This window comes from Sinocyclocheilus anshuiensis, unplaced genomic scaffold, assembly GCF_001515605.1.
Source record: "Sinocyclocheilus anshuiensis isolate Anshui unplaced genomic scaffold, SAMN03320099.WGS_v1.1 scaffold199, whole genome shotgun sequence".
Taxonomy (NCBI): Eukaryota; Metazoa; Chordata; class Actinopteri; order Cypriniformes; family Cyprinidae; genus Sinocyclocheilus; species Sinocyclocheilus anshuiensis.
In genome coordinates, this window is record NW_015552582.1 from 2,210,293 (window position 1) to 2,228,342 (window position 18,050).

An 18,050-nucleotide genomic window follows, 5' to 3' on the forward strand; every position below is an offset into this window, starting at 1 on the left:
TTCCTGTATGCAGGTCACAAGCGGGTGCTATGTAGTTAGATTACATTTAGTAATCTAAATGTAAGTAATCTTTAGCAAATTTCAAAGTGGATATCTACTTTTTATACTGTGCCCAAATTCACTTAGCATTTAAAATGATTGATACTAGTTTTTTTAATGATTTATAGGCAAAATAGAATTGTAATTTTATTTTCAGACAAAATAGAATTTTAATATTGCCCATTGATCATGCCATGACAGAAAATAATTATTTGCTATCAATATCATCTTGAACTTGAATATTGGTGCATCCCCGGACACATTATGTATTTAGATTGTCCTATATTTGCGCTTTCCTACCCAGGTCTCCTTGGCAGATATCTGTCCTGTTGGCTCCCCCAAGAATGAACTGTGGATTGCTACAAATGTCCTGTTTAGGAATGAGAAACACGCATTTATAATTGTTATAAAAATATTTTACATCATAACTGTATTTTTAGATTTCTACAAGCTTCAGAAAAAGAATATGACTATATCTGTGAAGATCTCAGCACCACCATAGAAATTCAGCAGCTGAAGGTCATAAAGTTTGCTGACCGGAACTTTGCTAGCGCGTTTTTATGAGCTACATCTCAAAAGATGTCAAGGCAAGATAATGTACAGTATGTAAGTCCTTCTCATTATTTTTTAAAGTGTCAGTAAACACATATGAAAATGTGTGACTGACTTTTTGAAGCTCCAATCCAAAAATTGATTTAACGACCTAGCAAAATGTCCAGTAACCTGATTCTTTGAAAGCAGTATTATGAAGCGAAGCTAGTAAATGTATATGTCACACATCAGTCAAAACAAATAGGTAAACTTTTTACAAGTTACATGAAATGGACTGACAAAAAACACCACATATATCCACTAATACAAATGCATGACACATTTAATCCGTCTATACTTTAAAAATTAAACGTTACTTCAACATATTTGCTTATATTATTTAATAGCGATGATAAGAAAATATAGCCACATATCAAACCTTTTGACACAAGTCCATAATCAGGTAGAGCTCTACTTTATGAAGCACTGGCACAGCATAGTATGCATGATTTGGCAAGTCAGCTGCTTGAGACCCCAGAGCGTGTTAAACCACAGCCATGTCACCCCCACACACACACACACTACACAAACATTTTTGTCTGCAAAAATATCTTATCTCATGCTGCCTACTCAGATAAAAACTGCAAACAAAAGCAACTGCTTGTTGCTTAGGTATGTAAGACCAACTGAAAAACTGAAACATTGCAATGAATTATTAATCAACAGCTGCTAGAGTAAATACATTATTTTTATGCATGTTTGAAGAAATGTATGGAGATGTTCATGTAAGGAAATAAAGTGACATTCTCACAAAATATAAAAATAGCTAAAATAATATTTTAAAAATATAAATGAAATTAAAAATATTTCATTTATTCAAATTAATTACATTCAATTAAATTAAAAACACATAATTTGATGTGTAAAGCCACAGTTCACTTCTGAGTCAAAACTGACCTGAACATAAAAGATGCAACAATTTAGTTTAAATGGTTATTGTAACAAAGTTCGTAGTCACGGGAAGAAGGAGGCGGGAACCGGCGAACACTTAAACAAAATTTTAATCAAATAAACAAACACAAAACGAAAGTAAAGCCCCTCGCGGACGACTGCCGCACACAAAACACAAAATAAACTCCAGGCCTGGTCCTCTCTCGTTCGACACGGTCGTCACTCCTCCCTTTTATCCTTCCGGAGCTCCTCCGTGGGACTCGAGACCGGTGAGTGGTGCAGGTGTCGCTCATTATCAATTACTCCACCGGCCTCGCTCCGTTCCCACGGCTCTCGGCCCCGCCCCCATTCGTCACAGTTATATCTCTTTAAAAAATAATTGTGGGGGGAAAAAATGTATTTTGATGGCCTTAATCCATAAAAATTGTATTTATTTATTTATGTTTTAAATTGTTTGTACTGCTTCATGGGTCAAAACTGACCTGAACGCAATAGGAGGGTTACATTAAATTAAATTAAAATATGTTTTAATTTTTAATGAGCCAAGAAGAAAATATCCCCATGCAGAATTGCAGAAATGATATGATCATTTAATTCAAAATACATCTCTACCACAGAGGGTCAAATGCAACTGATCTCATGCACAGTGCCACCTTACAGTAGGTCACTCACCGATGGGCGCTTCCATTCAAGCTTTAGAGGGAACTTTTCACTGTAGAAGAGAGAGGAATCCTGGGCAGGGAACAGGGGGTCTTCAAACAGCACTTTCTTACGTACATATTTGTCTCTGAGCTCCTGAAAGTCCTTGAGACGCCTAGCATCTTTAACAGCCTCGTTGCGACTCAAAATGGCTGAATAAATGTTTCCCGGGGCAGTAAAACCACTGCCCACAGTCTGTGGAGCAGCTTCAGTCAGTTGGACAGATGTTTCTGAGAACTTCTGTTCTCCTGCCATATTACTATTTGATGACAGATGTCAAAGGAGCGATGAATGAATATAGGGCTCAGTATCAGTATCCGAGGTAGCTCAATTTTCTCTTAGTCCTTATTTCACTCCTCTGTTCCTTTATATTCTGGTGGAGGCACACCCCTGGTCATGTACACAAATAAACACTCACACTAAGGCAAATGCTCTACACTGGTTCACACACGCATGCACGCATGCTCACATGTGCTTGCAACTTTTCCCCGTTCCTCTTAGAAGCTAACTCTATTTATAGGCCTCCTACAGGCACCTGAGGGTTTCTCTCTTTCTGCCTGTCTAATGGGGGCATGATTCCCAGCTGGTGACCTCAGACATTTCCAATGCAGATAATGGAAATTACAGAGGTCCAGTCAAAGATTAGAAAAGTAAAACCCTGGAGCACTATACCACAAAGCATCCGAATGTATATTTCTACAAACCTTTACAGATGAACACGCAGGTGTTAAAAAGTACATTCTCCATCATGGACATTTTTTTAAAACTATACTTAAAACTTCTATTTACTTCTAATACATCTACTATACCTAATATACACATGCTGTACATTTTATATATTAAGACTTAATAAATTTCTCTCTCTTTTTATGGAAAAAAGTAACTGGCAGTGGACTTTGCCTTTGTGTGCCCGATCTTAAGTTTCTTTTTTCTGAAGAAATTTGCCAGATCTACTACTCTACAAACCTTCTTGTCATTTTGCAAACCATCAATGAAATAAATAAATAAATAATCACAACCCTACAGAAGACAAGTGGTTTGGACAAATGAAAATGAATGAATGAATGAATGAATGTGGCCTACAGGACAGAAAGTTGCATTATGTATTAAATGTATTTAGAGGTCTTCTTTTGAACACTCATATCATAGGCCTATGTCTATGTAAGGTAAGTGTAAATGGGGCAAACATATAATTTATAATATATATCATACAATATATAAACGCATCATATATAATCATCTCTCTACATGTAGTGAATTCATATACAAAGGATGAACGAATAAATGTGTATAATTTCTCCCTCTCGGTCATCGAGGGGTTAAATCATGAGCTGTGACGGTGTCCGAATGACGTCATCCAGCAGATGGCGCTGTGTTACTTTGGTCCTGATTTACACTCGCTTAATAAACCACAGAGCAGTTCATACAGGAATAAGCAACAGCGCACCTCAAAACTCGGAGCTGTCGCCATTTACCTGTAGCTTTTTCAGGGATATCGGTGTTTATTTAACTTGAGTCCATTCGTGTCGTAATATTGAAGTGTTACCGGAGAAACAAATCGTTCTGTAAGGACTTTAGTGAAGAACGTGAATATCCGGGAGTGTAGCATCCGCGGCTATCTGACTAAACGCATCAAATCTGACAGCCAGTAATATTTGTCTTTCTGTTTTAGTTGACGTTAATGGCCGGGAAGTTTTGATATTTTGCTTATTTTATTTAACATTTACCATATCGCCCAAGGAAATCTATTTCTCGGATATAATAATCGCGAAGGCTCCGGAGGCCGCGGAGCTGCGCTGCTAGCTTCTCACTCGCGAGTCGGCCAAGGGGAAAGTGAACAGTCATTTCATATCTTGGAATTTCTGTGGACCACTAACTCTCCCCTTTGACAGCTACACTCCTACACGGACTCGTATTGTTTGAGGATTTATCATTTTTTTCTCATCGTCTTGAGGATTTTCCTCCTCCGTGTCCTCAACAACCACCGACTAGCTGCTTCCGGCGAGCTGGCAACGCCGCTCATCTCAGGATAGACAAAAGTATGTTGTGTTGTATTTGTTTCTTATCAGTGAGGTGGGATAGTCGGCTGTAGTCTGTTTTGAATGCCTGAGCATAAACTGAGGCCTTGGTTGAATTGAGGACAGGACTGCGAGGAGAGAGAAATGATGTAAACATTACTAAAGCAGCGTGTCTGCTCATGCCTCAGTCATTGTTACGGTCTTGTACAGTTTTGGAGGTCAAAATGACCTTAGTTTTAAGTGAAACTGACACAGTGAAACTGAGCTGACAGTTTAAGAGCTGATTCAGTTCAGTTTCTGCTGTTTAGATTTATCCTTCATTTAAAGTTGTTAGGTTTTTTTTTAGTGTTTCAGAGTGAATGTGTTGCTGGTTCCCTTTCGTTTAAGATTTGGGCACATTCAAAATCCATAATTTATATGGGATATCATAACATTTAACCTGAAAATGTAATGTAAGTTACATGGCTTAGTTTACTTGTATTTTGTTTACAATCATCTTCATCAATTTTCAGGGCTCCTACAGTCATAGAAGACAATCAGGAAAATCAACAAAACAATAAAAAGAAACAGAAATGTACAAATTAAATAAATATTATAGTAGCTATCTTTGTAATTGCAGTCTCTACAAAATATATGTTTTCAAATCCTTAAAACTGCAAAGGTCATGGAAATTAATTGGTCAAAATGTAGAAACCCTGAATTTTGATTGAATTTGACTGAAGGAGGGGAAAAAAAACTCTTGACTGAATTAATATTTGAAGCTGTAACAATGTGACTCATGTATTAAAGGCAATATTTTACAGTTTATACTCTTTTGCAGCTCTCTGCCTCCTGCCCTTGAGGTGTGAGTCAGCCAGATTTCTTTTCCTGTGGCCGTTCAGGACAGCGCTGTCAGTTATCAGTCAGTGATGTCAGAAGAAGGAAAGCAGAGCGCCACACCTGCCCCTGCATCCACTATAGACATGAAGTCTGAGTCCACAGCCTCGCCACCTACCGGCCAGGGGGTTTCATCTGTGTCTCCCCCGGTGTCCACAGTAACACAGCCTGCACTACCTGCAACTGAGGATGAGGAGGAGGAGAGCGAAGATGAATCTGAGATTCTGGAGGAAAGCCCCTGTGGACGCTGGCAGAAACGGAGAGAAGAGGTACATTCCAAGTCTTATCAATAGCTTTGTGTAAAGAATGGACCAAAATTTAAGCCATAATTCACCGATAATGTTCCCCTCTGCTAAATGAAGACTGTGTTCATTTTTGAACCCCCTCCCCCCCAACAGGTTAACCAGCGCAACGTCCCAGGTATCGACAATGCTTATCTTGCCATGGACACAGAGGAAGGTGTGGAGGTGGTGTGGAATGAGGTCATGTTTTCTGAACGAAAGAACTTCAAACTACAAGAGGTAAAACTACTAACTGTGTGCCTGCTTTGTTGTTTCTATGAGAAAGATTTGCATTGATATGGGTAGTTGACTTATGTATCTCAATGAAATAATGGCTGAAACTTCAATGATATTCAACAAGGAAAAAATGTGGAGTATGACTTGATTTTGTGCATCAGAATGGAAGTATGCTAAAACATACCTTCATATCTGTTTTAGTATTATCCAATAGCTTGCATAACCTAAATAATGTCATTGTGATGGAAAGTTGTTTCAGATGAAGATTACATAAATTGTAATAATGTTTCACAATGTTACACTCTTTACTGTGTTTTTGATCAAATATGCAGCTTTGGTGAGATTTCTTTCAAAAAAACTTTTTTAAGGAACATGCAGGGTCAGTTTTGATTTCATGTTGACTTTAAGGGATCTTAATTGTTACTGATATGAATGAACTGAGAATTTGCTGTTAGTTACACAAAACACTTTATTTCAAATATCCTGCTAAACCTTTGTTTATTTAAACCTGATGGAGCATAATCGGTGAGTGTTCCGGTGTGAAAGTTCACCGTTGATTATTATCTCCATAGTCACAGATTCGACTGTACTGCTTCCTGTGTTCTTGCTTACTAGCATGTTAAGCTGTGAATTAGCAATACCAATGAGTATTTAACTATGAGTGTTGGGACAGTTTGATTGCTTCACAGAATGAGTGTGCTTGCCTTCATTTCTTGGGTGTAAGCTCCTTACATAAAGTAGTCTGACCTGTTTGCTGCCGAGCCTTTATGGAAACAGCATTATCGCTCTGAGCCTTCTGCTACTTATGAAAAGTATTGTAAGAAAAGCATTCTCTGTGGTTATGGTTTTATCTCTTGTGTGTTGAAATATTAAAAAGGTAATTCTGCTCTTTTTAATATTGCATACTTCACTCTGTCATTGCCTGTAAGCACGTTTAATCAAACCCAATTCATTAATGCCTGGCATAGAGTGGTGGGTGGACAGCCATCTGTTTGGCCCGTCCACATACTGTGCTCCGCTCTGTTTGACAGACACTCATCGTGGAATTCAATAAGTAATTTTAGACTTAGAGGTTGCGTTTTGACAGGCTTTGCTGTCTACGCTGCTGATTGCATTTCCCATAAGCACATGTGACTAGTTTTTCCCTTGATCGTTTAAATTAGTTTGTTATTGCATGATAAAATAATAAAGTTAGAGTTCAGTATTTTATTATAATAACCTGTTCCTCTAAAAATCTAAATGTTGTGGTACATATTTCTGTCAAACAGCTCCCTCAAGGTTAAATTAATTTACTTTTCTTTTGATATTTCTCAGGAAAAAGTGAAAGCGGTATTTGATAACCTCATCCAGCTGGAACATTTGAATATTGTAAAGTTTCACAAGTACTGGGCAGATGTGAAGGAGAACAGAACCAGGGTATGAAACGCAACAACAAAAATATTAAAAATGTCCCATTTTTGGAGTTTGTTTTTAATCATGTTTTTTTTTTTTTTGGTCACCACCTTCAGGTTATTTTCATTACAGAGTACATGTCTTCTGGAAGCCTGAAGCAGTTTCTAAAGAAGACAAAGAAGAATCACAAGACCATGAATGAAAAGGTACTTTGCTGCTCTTTGTCTGTTCAGACAAATAGACAAAAGAGCTGTTGAGACATAATGCACTGCAGACTAATACATATCTTTTGTCTTGATTGACTTTGCCTATCAGTATGGCTCAGATCAGAGAGATATTTTTTTAGCGAGAGCGTGCTAGTTGCTTTCTGGTACAATATTAATAATGTCAAATATAGGACATCATAAACAAAATGCATTATTTACTTTATTTTAACATGCAGTGATTCATATCAGTTAGCTTCATTTGTTTTATACTTTTAAGTCTTTTAAATTTTTGTTGCATTTGTTGCCTGTTTATTCTATGTTTTTCAGTATTAGGATTGGTGCATCCCTAGATATTTGTAATACTATTACTTGTGTTTTAGTTTAACTGACTGTAGTATTAGTTGGGATTAATGAAATAACCTGCTGTAGTATAATATCAGATGCAGACTTGTCTTCTCAGATGCCATTAACTCTTTCTGGGACTCTTCTAGGCATGGAAACGCTGGTGCACTCAGATATTATCTGCCTTAAGGTGTGTGTATTTCTCTCTCTGTTTTTTTGTGTTCAAATACTCAGATGTTTACCAGTAATGTGGAGATATAATTGGAAATGTTGAACAAAATTCCTCATTGGCACCTGGAATGTTAGCTGTCCATTTCTTTTTGTTTTGATGTTCCACTATAAGTCTTGTGGAGAGCTCCTATTACACTCACATTTCTCACCATTCTTCCTTCAGCTATCTGCATTCATGTGAACCTGCCATTATCCACGGGAACCTGACCTGTGACACCATTTTCATACAGCACAATGGACTCATCAAAATCGGCTCAGGTGGGCTAAAGCACATTGAGTATGACTGTTTAAATGTTACACATTGTATTATTGTTGCTGATGTTTTTTTTTTTGTAGTGGCCCCAGACACCATTAATAACCATGTGAAAACATGTCGGGAGGAACAGAAGAGTTTACACTTCTTTGCTCCAGAGTATGGAGGTAAAACTAGGTTTTAAAACCCATTATACAGTCTTGTTTCAGTGTGCAGTGTAAAAAATTACCTTGTACAATTTGTCCTCTTCCCTCATCCACTTCAGCTGTTGCCAGTGTCACTACAGCTGTGGACATCTATTCCTTTGGAATGTGCGCCTTAGAGGTGAGTGCTGTTTGTTTTGAGCTGAGGATCATTCATCAGGGTATCAGACTGCCCAGACCAGTGATTCAGGTTTTTCTCCCACTGTTTTAGATGGCTGTGCTGGAAATCCAAAGTAATGGAGAGTCCTCATATGTGTCACAAGAAGCCATTAATAGTGCCATCCTGTCTCTGGAGGACCCACTGCAGAGAGTGAGTATAGATTGTCAGGACTTAAATTATTTGCATTCAAAGATGCACTACCGTTTAAACGGGTCCAGTAACATTTTTGAAATAGGTCTCTTATGCTCAGCAAGGCTGCATTTATTTGATCAAAGATACCGAATAAAAATAGTAATATTGTGAAATATTATAATATGTAAAATAACTACTAGCAGCCTTTACTCCAGTCTTCAGTGTCACATGATCCTTCAGAATTCATTCTAATATGCTGATTTGCTACTCAAGAACCATTTATCATTATCGTTATTAAAAACAGTTGTGCAGCTTAATATTTTTATGGAAACTTTGGAATTTTTATAGAAATATTTTTTGAAAACTTCTGGTTTCTGGTGTTTTTTGATTAATAGAATGTTCGAAAGAACTATTTATTTGAAATGTTAATCCTTTGAAACATCATAAATGTCTTTATTTTATTTTTATCCATTTAATGGATTCTTCCAGAATAAAAGCTTTAATTTCTTTAAAAAAATCTTATGGACTCAAACCTTTGAATGGTAGTGTAAGTTGTACAGTTATTTTATGTTTTTATTCACAATTGAATAATTGAAAAATTTGGTAAGATGAGATGCGTGTGGAATCTGAATATGCATATCTGCAACAGGCTTTTCAGATTGCAAATAAAATAAATAATTTGTAAATTCAGTTGGTTTCCCCCACACTAGTATATGATATGTTGCATGTACCCAACTAAATTTAATTAACAATCACAAATATCAATCAGTGATTCTGAGTGTTGCAGTATAGCTGAAATATGAAGAAAATATGAATGAAGAAATACCTTCAAAAACAAAAAAATGCATACACACTTTTTTTTAATAGTTAGATGCATTGGATGTTTCTTTTTTTCTCCTCCCTTTAAGAATTTATGGTTAAATATGGTAACCGTTATTTGTTCACCACACCCCCCACTGTTGACTGTCTACAAGAGCCAATCAACTTTTCAGCATAATATGTTATTGTGATGTGAAGTGTCATGTTTCTGTGTGTGTTTTAGGAGTTTATTCAGAAGTGTCTGGAGGTGGACCCCAGTAAGAGGCCCACAGCCAGAGAGCTGCTTTTCCATCAAGCTCTGTTTGAAGTGCCTCTTTTGAAACTATTGGCTGCACACTGTATCGTCAGTCACCAGCGTGAGTCATGAGCTAATCTCATTATCATTCAGACATTTCATTTCATGTCAACTACTTCATGAATGGAATACAATGAAACTAAACACATTAAAACCATTTCCCCTTTGGCTTCTAGACATGATCCCTGAAAATGCTTTAGAGGAAATTACCAAGAATATGGACCCCAACCAGGTCATAATGGAAAGGAAAGAGGTCCAACTCAAGTGAGTCTCCTCCTGTGATTCATTTGTGCCTTGTTCTTGGTTTTAGGTTTCAAATAAGCTGTCATGCCACCTAAATGGCATCTTTTCCCATCAGACTCTCACAGTTTCCTGCTTTGGAGCTTGACAAGTTTCTTGAAGATGTGAGGTGAGCTAAAAAATTATTAATCATCTAATTTATCAAAAAAAATTTTTAAGAAAGAAAGGAGTTGGGCCACATTCAAATGTTAAGAAAGCAGTCACAATGTTCAAACAGGCATAAATGTAATATCAACATGTGCTCTTGGTTCTCGTGATGTAGGAATGGGATCTATCCGCTGACTGCCTTCGGCATGCCCTGCCCACAGCAGCCTCAGCAAGAGGCTGTCAAGTCCCCCATCGTGCCACCCTCTGTCAAAACGCCTACGCCTGAGCCTGCAGAGCTGGAGACCAGGAAGGTAAGAAATGGACTGATTTAAGAGACAGTGACCGACTATCAATGATTAAGAATAAATCACAGTTTTCTTACCTTCCCCCACTGTTGATCAGACAAATCTAGACAGGTGGTTACAGTCAAAGTCAACAGGATTTGCAGACGTTTAGTAACATATGTTTGTGTTAAAGATAATCTTTCTCCTTTAAGGTTGTACAAATGCAGTGCAACATCGAGCCTGTGGAGGAAGGAGCAAAACATCATGTAAGGATTTTTCGTGTTTATTGCTGTAATGACGTTGAAGTTAGATGATAATTCTGTGTTTAAAACTCCTCTCTGCTCTTTTTATAGCTGACCTTACTGCTAAAACTGGAAGATAAGCTGAACCGACACTTGAGTTGTGATTTGGCACCAAGTGAGTACTTTATCAGGCCCCAAACACACTCTACACAAGCATGTAAACACTTCTAGCTACACAGCTTGATTTCACATGCCGTTGTGTTCTGTAATGTGTCAGAATGAAGCACAAGTATGCGTTGTATTCTCAGCTGCAAGAGACACAGCTATAATGGGCATCAGCACAGACGGTTTTATCTTTCAAGTCAAGTTGCTCAGAATCAAGAAGCTTGCAGAGTTAGTTCAACTGTCAACATGTTTATAGCTAGCTACCTGAATGCACATCCGGTTTAATCCAACACAGATGTTTGTACCACGACATGAACAAATAAGCAATTTACAATGACCATTTGCATTCAACCAAATTTGTGTACCTGCGTAATATGTTTCTGGTCTAATGTTCTCGTTTCTGTTCTTATTTGTGAATTATAAAATAATTGTGTTACAAAAACATGCAGATTCTCTAAAGTGCATCAGATTCAGATTAGAATTGTGACTATAGAAAAATGAACTGTGTTAACATATGGCACTTTTCCACCAGCAGCATGTTGACTTATTGCAACAACGGAGTATTGCTGAAACTTAAGAATGGTGTTCTCTGTGTTTTAGATGAGAATGTACACGAGTTGGCCGTGGAACTGGTCCAGCTTGGCTTCATTAGTGAGGTAAGATGTTTCACTCAAGATTTAATATACACTATCATTCTTTTTGGAAAGAAATTACTTTCCTTTCATTCTGTTCATCAAAAAAAAAAAAGTATCACTGTTTCATATCACCACAATAATATTAAGGTGCACAACTGATTTCAACAGTAATAATAATAAGAAATGTTTTTGAGCTCTAAATCAGCATATTAGAATGATTTCTGAAGCATCATGTGACAATTACATTTAAAAATATATTCAAATAAAAAAGCTAAATGTAAACTTAAAAAAAAAAAACTGTACTGTACTTTTGATCAATAAATGCAGCCTTACGGAGCATAATAATTTTTTTTTCAAAACATTAAAAAACCTCACAGAACCCAAACTGTTGAACAGTAGTGTAGTTTAAAGGGGTGGTTGACTGTTTTTTTTATAGGCTTGATTGTGTTTATGGGGTGCAGTCTAACATGTGTTAATGCTTCGTTTGTTAAAAACGCATTATTTTTCACATAATTTACCTTTATTCCACACCTCTCTGTCCCTTCTCCTCTGAACGCGCTGATCATTTCCTGCTTTTATGAAGCCCCTCCCTCAGAAATACACGATGGGCTCTGATTGATTAGCTGGCCCAGTGTGTTGTGATTGGCTAAACCGCTTCTAGCACGCGTCTAATCGTCCCGCCCCTCAACATAGCGGCATGTGCTCCGGTTGTATTGTAAACAATGACGTCGTCTATATTGCTTATCAATTTGAGCTCGATTGAGACACAGAGGATATTAGTGAAGAGGATAGCGCAAAACCTGTGCAAGCACGGCTTTTAATGGTAGGGCTAAGTTTTTTGTTTGTTGTTGTCTCATACTTTTAGATGTTATTTGTAAATGCTACTGCTTCTGTTAGCTTTTAATATACGGTTTTATTCTGATTAAAGCTTTAATACAGTTCGGCAACCGCACGCGCGTCCATGTATAACGCTTCTCATAGCTATAGTATGTGAAAATAAGTGTATTCACTGAGCTGATGATCTGAATGAGAGAGAGAGAGAGATGCAGAGCGTGTGCAGAGCAGACACTAACTAACGTTAAAAAAGTGAAATCGCAATCATCCACCCCTTTAATGTCTTCAATGACAAAAATTCTCTTAGATTATGAATTTGAATAGAATTGAGCTATCACAGGACAGATTTAAAGATAAAGGAGTATGAGAATAGATATGTCAGTCAAGCGATTCCCCCCCCCCCCCCCCCCGTTTTCACGTTCCCCCCCCCCCCTCTCCAGTTTCATCGTTGGCATGGTTACTGCGTTTAGTTAGCATTGGTGAGATCACACAATGTTCTGGACTTTTTTTTTTTTTTTTTAACATTTGTCACCAGGTTCAAATGTACAAAGCACTAGTGCCAGCATTCATAAAATGTTTCCAATCAATAATTCAGTTGCTTGAGGAAATGTTTGGATCAGCTTCTGGCAAAGACAAACAGTGTGAGCTAATCGAAAGAACAGAGTAGAGTCCATGGATCAGATGTACCCAAAAAACAGACATGACATTTTCTCTATTAATGCACAAACCAGGGCCAGACCTCTCACAGAGAACACAATAGAGCTTGGCACTATAGCGCTAGTGCAAATTAGCATACGGCAGCTTTTCAATCTGTACTATCATGGCTTTTTGTTAGGTAGTACCATTAAAACTATTTGCTGCTGTTCACAGCCAGTTTTCTTCATTTAAAGTCCCCTCAGTTTTAATAAGAAGTCAATGCTCTTTCTTGACTATAATCAAGGAATTCTCTCAGTTCATCCCATTGGTAATGTCATCTAATTTGGCACTTTTGTAAGGAATGCTGCTGTACCATCTGTCTAACTCCAGCATTTTTCCCCTTTCTTCTCTTTCTCCCTGACCCTGCACAATAGTTAATTCAGCTTTTTACATTCACTTTCTTTGCTGCTGTTCCTTTTGTTTACATTATTTGTTTGATTTATATCAATTCCAATTCCATTTGATCTGCCTGAGATTTCAGTTGTGCTTTGCTGCACCCCTTTCTTAGTTTCCTGTTAAGGATGGAAAATTGATTTTTAATTAATTTTTTTTATATTTCATATTAAATAAAATTTTAATAATGATCAATATTCAGTTTTTTATTTTGTTTTATTTTTCCTTCAGTTCCTGGTGCCACTTTGTTTTAACTATCTTTCCTCTTTTCTGGCTCTGTCAAGGGGGATCAGCCACGTCTCACTACTGTGCTGGAAGAGGCATTCTCTAGATACTACAGCCGTAACGGCTCTCTGAATCCTGTAACCGTTTCCTCATAGCAGAGGGGCCAATCTGCCAGCTCCTTTATCTTCATGCACGGGACGGGACTCTAGCGCTTCATCACTCGGAGGATTGTGTGTGAGCTTTGTCGGGAGGGATCAGAACACCTCGAACTGAACCTCAGAAAGAAAACCACCCCTGCGCTCTGTTCTTCACACCGCTTTAGGTGGTGGAAAGTGTTGGCTGATGGTTCCTGTGTACATTTATTCTGTCAGTGTAGCAGTCTGCTTCTCTGTTTTAAAAGAAGAAAAAAATGACTCGTTATTATTTAAATCAGTATTACGAGCTGTACTTTGGAGCGTGTTTGCTTACAGTATGTGTGGGATCGGTTACTTCTGGTTTGCACTTTAGCAAATCTTTATTGTTGTCTTTTTAGGCACATCACATGCATATTTCATGATCTTTTATTCACCCTTTCAATCATTCATTTATTCTTTTTTATTGTAAGAGGAATGCGTTACTGTGTTCTTTTGAAATGACCAAATAACATTGTCTTTGTACCTTTTAAGGCACACATTAATTATGGTTAACTTTGGTCTGCAATGCAAGATTTACGACGACTGTGAAAGGAAAGGGGTTCTCGAAGCATTGAAAAAAGCAAACAGATTATTTATCTATATGCGTATGGTCTATCTTGAAGCGTGTGTCACTTTCATCATTGTGGTGGCTGTTTTTCTTTTCTTCTTTATTACCTGTGAATGTATGCTGTAAGTTTTCATTTTGATGGTTTGTAAGAGAAGGACACTTGATTTGACTGTTTTCCCTGTATGTGATACAGATATGAGTTTCAGTATAAAGAAATGGTCGCCTGTGCACCTGACGTGTTAAAATGTGCCTTCAACAGACACAATCCATGTTCAGAAGACCCATAGACTGACAAACACATTGTATTATTCCTTTTTTTATTGTGCAGATCCTGTAGTGTTGTTTTCTTTCTCAACTGGTCTGCATGCTAGTATACTGTAACAATTGTTTGGCATATTTGCAGTATATTAAAACTCCTAGGGTTTCTGGTGGTGCTTTTGTTGGGCAGCATCATTTGGAGCGAGTTTGCACTGATTTGTTATATGTTGATGGCAATAAATTTCATATTCACCTCGATGGTACATCAACATCATGTTACAAGCGGCTAAGTTGAAATTATGCATGAAATATGGTTTAACTACTGAAAAATTCTAGTTTTCTTCTCATTGGTAATTGTGTTGCTTCTTTTCAATGATAAAAATGGTTCGAATTGCAAATTGCTTCAGCAATTTGACTGGAGTGGAAATGATTTCGGAAATATTGAAATGCACACAATGTTTTTTTTTTTTTCTTAATGCAGACCAGTAGTGACAAATTGGAACAATTTTAAATGGATTAATAATTCATTCTGTGCTTATTTTGAAAGGAACAACAGGCTTTGTATCAATCCCTCTCAGTTTGGTCTGTTTAACGGGCTGAAAATATTGCTCAGAATAATTTTGAAGTGTCTATTTTATCTCATGCAAAACATTCAGAAACTCAACTGCTTTTACTCTGTTGACACTATCTTTTCAAATTTGCACCATTTATTGATATAAAGATGAGATACAGAGTACTTCCATTCTTTGTTTCATTTCATCTAAGTACAATATTAAAAGTAACGGTTCACCTAAAAAACAAAATTCTGTCGTTGTTTATTTACCCTTGTGTCATTCTAAACCCATATGACTTATCTGTCTCTGTGGAATACATATACTATATATCATTTATTTGTTTTATTTTTGAAGTTTGTTTTAACTGTTTTTGTCCATACAATAAAGTTAGTGGGGTCCAAAATGACACTGAACCCCACTGGCTTTCACTTCATAGGTTTGGTTTAAAAAAAGGTGAGTAAATGATGGCAGAACTTTCGTTTTTAAGTGAATGCTGCCTTTAAGTCTCTTGTGTCAGAAATGTGGGAAAGAATACAAGATTATCATTGAAAATGACTTTATTTTTTTAATTAGTAATTTTAATGAATTACTACTTCCAGAATTATTGGAAGAAAACAGCCCTTGCACAAATGCACAATTAGACATCAAAATCTTTTCTTTTCTTTTTTTTCAAAGCAATAATTTTACATAAATTGGCATGCAGACCAACAAGTAGAATTATAAAATTAAACCATTATTTCATCTTGGTTTAGGAAAAAAAAAAAAAAAAAGTATGTCAAGCCAGAAAAATAAACTTCTCATAAAAATTATCCCATTGATACATAAAAAAAGTCAATTTCAGAAACATGAAAACCTACAAACATTTTTTTTTTGGGTGTTGATCACTTCTGTTATAACGTGTGTAATGTAAAAAGAATACAAAACGGTACAAAGCACTCAAATATTCACATACTGACTTACGTTTGATATTGGCTTGTTATATAAATTGAATTCGCATAAATAATGAGGCACAAAATGACCAAGTGAGGCATTGGCCTGTTATTGTCATGGCTGAAGAAAAGCCTCTTCATTTTAAACCCAACACAGGATATCTTGTCCTCACAATGAACTGTGCTCCTCATCAAGTTCACACTTTTCATTATACTGGTATCTTGCCATTTATGCAGTTTGCAGCGGTTTGCTCAGCATTCGCCTGCTGGTCAACAATGTATTTACAGTCAACTTTGATTTCATCTGGAATGAATCTCAAAGCAAGGTCACCTATAAGCGGCCTCAGTGTCTCTGCTGAAATCAGTAAACACAGCCGTAGACTCACCAGAGGCTGTTGGCATTGTCAAAAGGCAAAGTTTTCAGGCAAACCTTGAAGCAGAGATGCCCCCGTGTTTGGAATGTCGAGTCAAAACAATCCTTCAAAAGCCGATTTGTCCTCGCTGGTCTTATTTCTTAAGACACTGGTACATGAGCGCTCTGGGATTCAGCATGTAGCGCTCAGAGTTGAAGAACTTGAGGTACTGAGGCATAGAGGACCTGGGGGCCATGTATGACATACCTGGAGCCACGGCCATCGCTTCAGCAAGCTTCTGCTTCATTTCTTTGACCTCGTGGTCTTGTTTCAGAATTTTAACTGTAAAGAAAGACGTTAGAGATATTCATATTGTAGCCAATACTGATGAGGATGATTTGATATTAATCTATGTTATTTCTATATTAATTGATATTTATATTATATTACTAAAAAACTTCAATACATTTTTAGTCCAAATAAATACATAAATATAAAAAACTCAATTTAAATGCTACAAGGTTCCAAAAGGTTCTTTTTTGTGTGTGTGAATAATATTTTAATAATATAACAAACTTGGAATTGTTCCGTGGATGTTAAAGGTTCTTCACGGAACCATCGATGCCAATTAAGAACCTTTATTTTTTTAAGAATAATTGAATTTAGGCATAATATTATTGTGCAGTATGAAAATAGATATTAATTTTAACATCTGCTAAACATTTAACAAGTGTTATTAAATTATTAGTGTTATTGAATTCTAATATTAAGTGAGGTTTAGATGAAAGCAAATGTAATCTTAATGTAAAAAAAAAAAAAAAGTTGCAGTGTGGGTCTTGTATGGATAACTGGCATAATTTGAAATGAGATGAACCTTGCGCTATCTCCAGCTGTCTGCGTGCATCTCCGAGCGCAGAGAAGAGGTCTAGCTTGAGACGGGTTTCTGCACTCAGGTTGTACTCTAGATGCTGAGCCTTGTCCTGCAAGGAGGAGAGAGCTGAGAGCAAAGCGTCCGCTTCCTGCTCCGTGCATCTGTTCCTCTGGAGGGTCTGGGAGGAGCAGGAGAATATTGCACGCATGAGACAGGAACAGAGCAGAACAATACAAAATAACGGTGATCGGAAAGGTTTGAGGGATTATGAATGATTCAGGTGAACATTTGAATCCCATTTGTCTTGTTCCAAATAACCAGGCTTTCAACCTTATAATGTTTAAAGGGATAGTTCAGCCAAAAATCATTTACACACCCTCACGTTGTTGAGGCTGAAGTGTGTCATTTTTTGTGATATTAAAATTGTTACTTTTCTTTCCGACTATGTTCTTAATTTGATGAAGTACATTCTTTATGCACACAGACATTCTACTAACATTCTACATTCTGTAAAATGTATACTGCCAATTTTTGTCAAATCTGACAGTGCTCCTGCTCCAGTGGTATTATGGGATAGCAAAGTGTCCAGTGGTTGTACACTTAAAGGGGTCATATGATGAGATTTCAAGTTTTCCTTTCTCTTTGGAGTGTTACAAGCTGTTCTTGAATAGATAAGATCCCTAAAGTTGCAAAGACTTAAGTCTCAAACCCAAAGAGATATTCTTTTTAAAAGTTTAGACTTGTCCACGCCCTCCTAAAACGGCTTGTTCTAACACGCCCCCACATGTCTACGTCACCATGTGGGAAGATTTGGATAA

General features: G+C 37.0%; 3 protein-coding genes across 4 annotated transcripts in view; 1 reads left to right on the forward strand and 2 right to left on the reverse strand.

Moving 5' to 3' along the window:
• The window catches only part of LOC107665384 (calpain-3-like), a 19,059-nt gene extending 16,584 nt beyond the window's left edge, over positions 1 to 2,475 (reverse strand). Inside the window, exons 1-2 of the mRNA XM_016456254.1 lie at positions 2,194 to 2,475; positions 340 to 409 (exon numbers count right to left, since the gene is read on the reverse strand). Coding sequence (XP_016311740.1) covers positions 340 to 409; positions 2,194 to 2,475 — 352 coding nt within the window. The remainder of the gene's footprint in view (positions 1 to 339; positions 410 to 2,193) is intronic.
• Positions 2,476 to 3,592: 1,117 nt separating this feature from the next.
• Positions 3,593 to 14,497, forward strand: LOC107665360 (nuclear receptor-binding protein-like). 2 transcript variants are annotated; one of them, XM_016456207.1, is made up of 18 exons: positions 3,594 to 4,259; positions 5,059 to 5,383; positions 5,513 to 5,635; positions 6,947 to 7,048; positions 7,141 to 7,230; positions 7,722 to 7,762; positions 7,967 to 8,061; positions 8,140 to 8,223; positions 8,322 to 8,380; positions 8,471 to 8,569; positions 9,594 to 9,726; positions 9,842 to 9,929; positions 10,024 to 10,074; positions 10,228 to 10,363; positions 10,549 to 10,602; positions 10,690 to 10,753; positions 11,344 to 11,399; positions 13,586 to 14,497. In XM_016456207.1, exons 2-18 carry the CDS (start codon positions 5,147 to 5,149, stop codon positions 13,679 to 13,681), a joined length of 1,608 nt encoding a protein of 535 aa, XP_016311693.1. In that variant the 5' UTR covers positions 3,594 to 4,259; positions 5,059 to 5,146; the 3' UTR covers positions 13,682 to 14,497. The 2 variants fall into 2 exon arrangements, with proteins under 2 accessions (XP_016311692.1, XP_016311693.1); XM_016456206.1 differs by having other exon boundaries at positions 3,593 to 4,259; positions 7,967 to 8,223.
• Positions 14,498 to 15,908: 1,411 nt separating this feature from the next.
• LOC107665359 (macoilin-like) overlaps positions 15,909 to 18,050 on the reverse strand; it is a 9,856-nt gene continuing 7,714 nt past the window's right edge. The window contains exons 10-11 of the mRNA XM_016456205.1: positions 17,236 to 17,410; positions 15,909 to 16,703 (exon numbers count right to left, since the gene is read on the reverse strand). Coding sequence (XP_016311691.1) covers positions 16,516 to 16,703; positions 17,236 to 17,410 — 363 coding nt within the window. The 3' untranslated portion in view covers positions 15,909 to 16,515. The remainder of the gene's footprint in view (positions 16,704 to 17,235; positions 17,411 to 18,050) is intronic.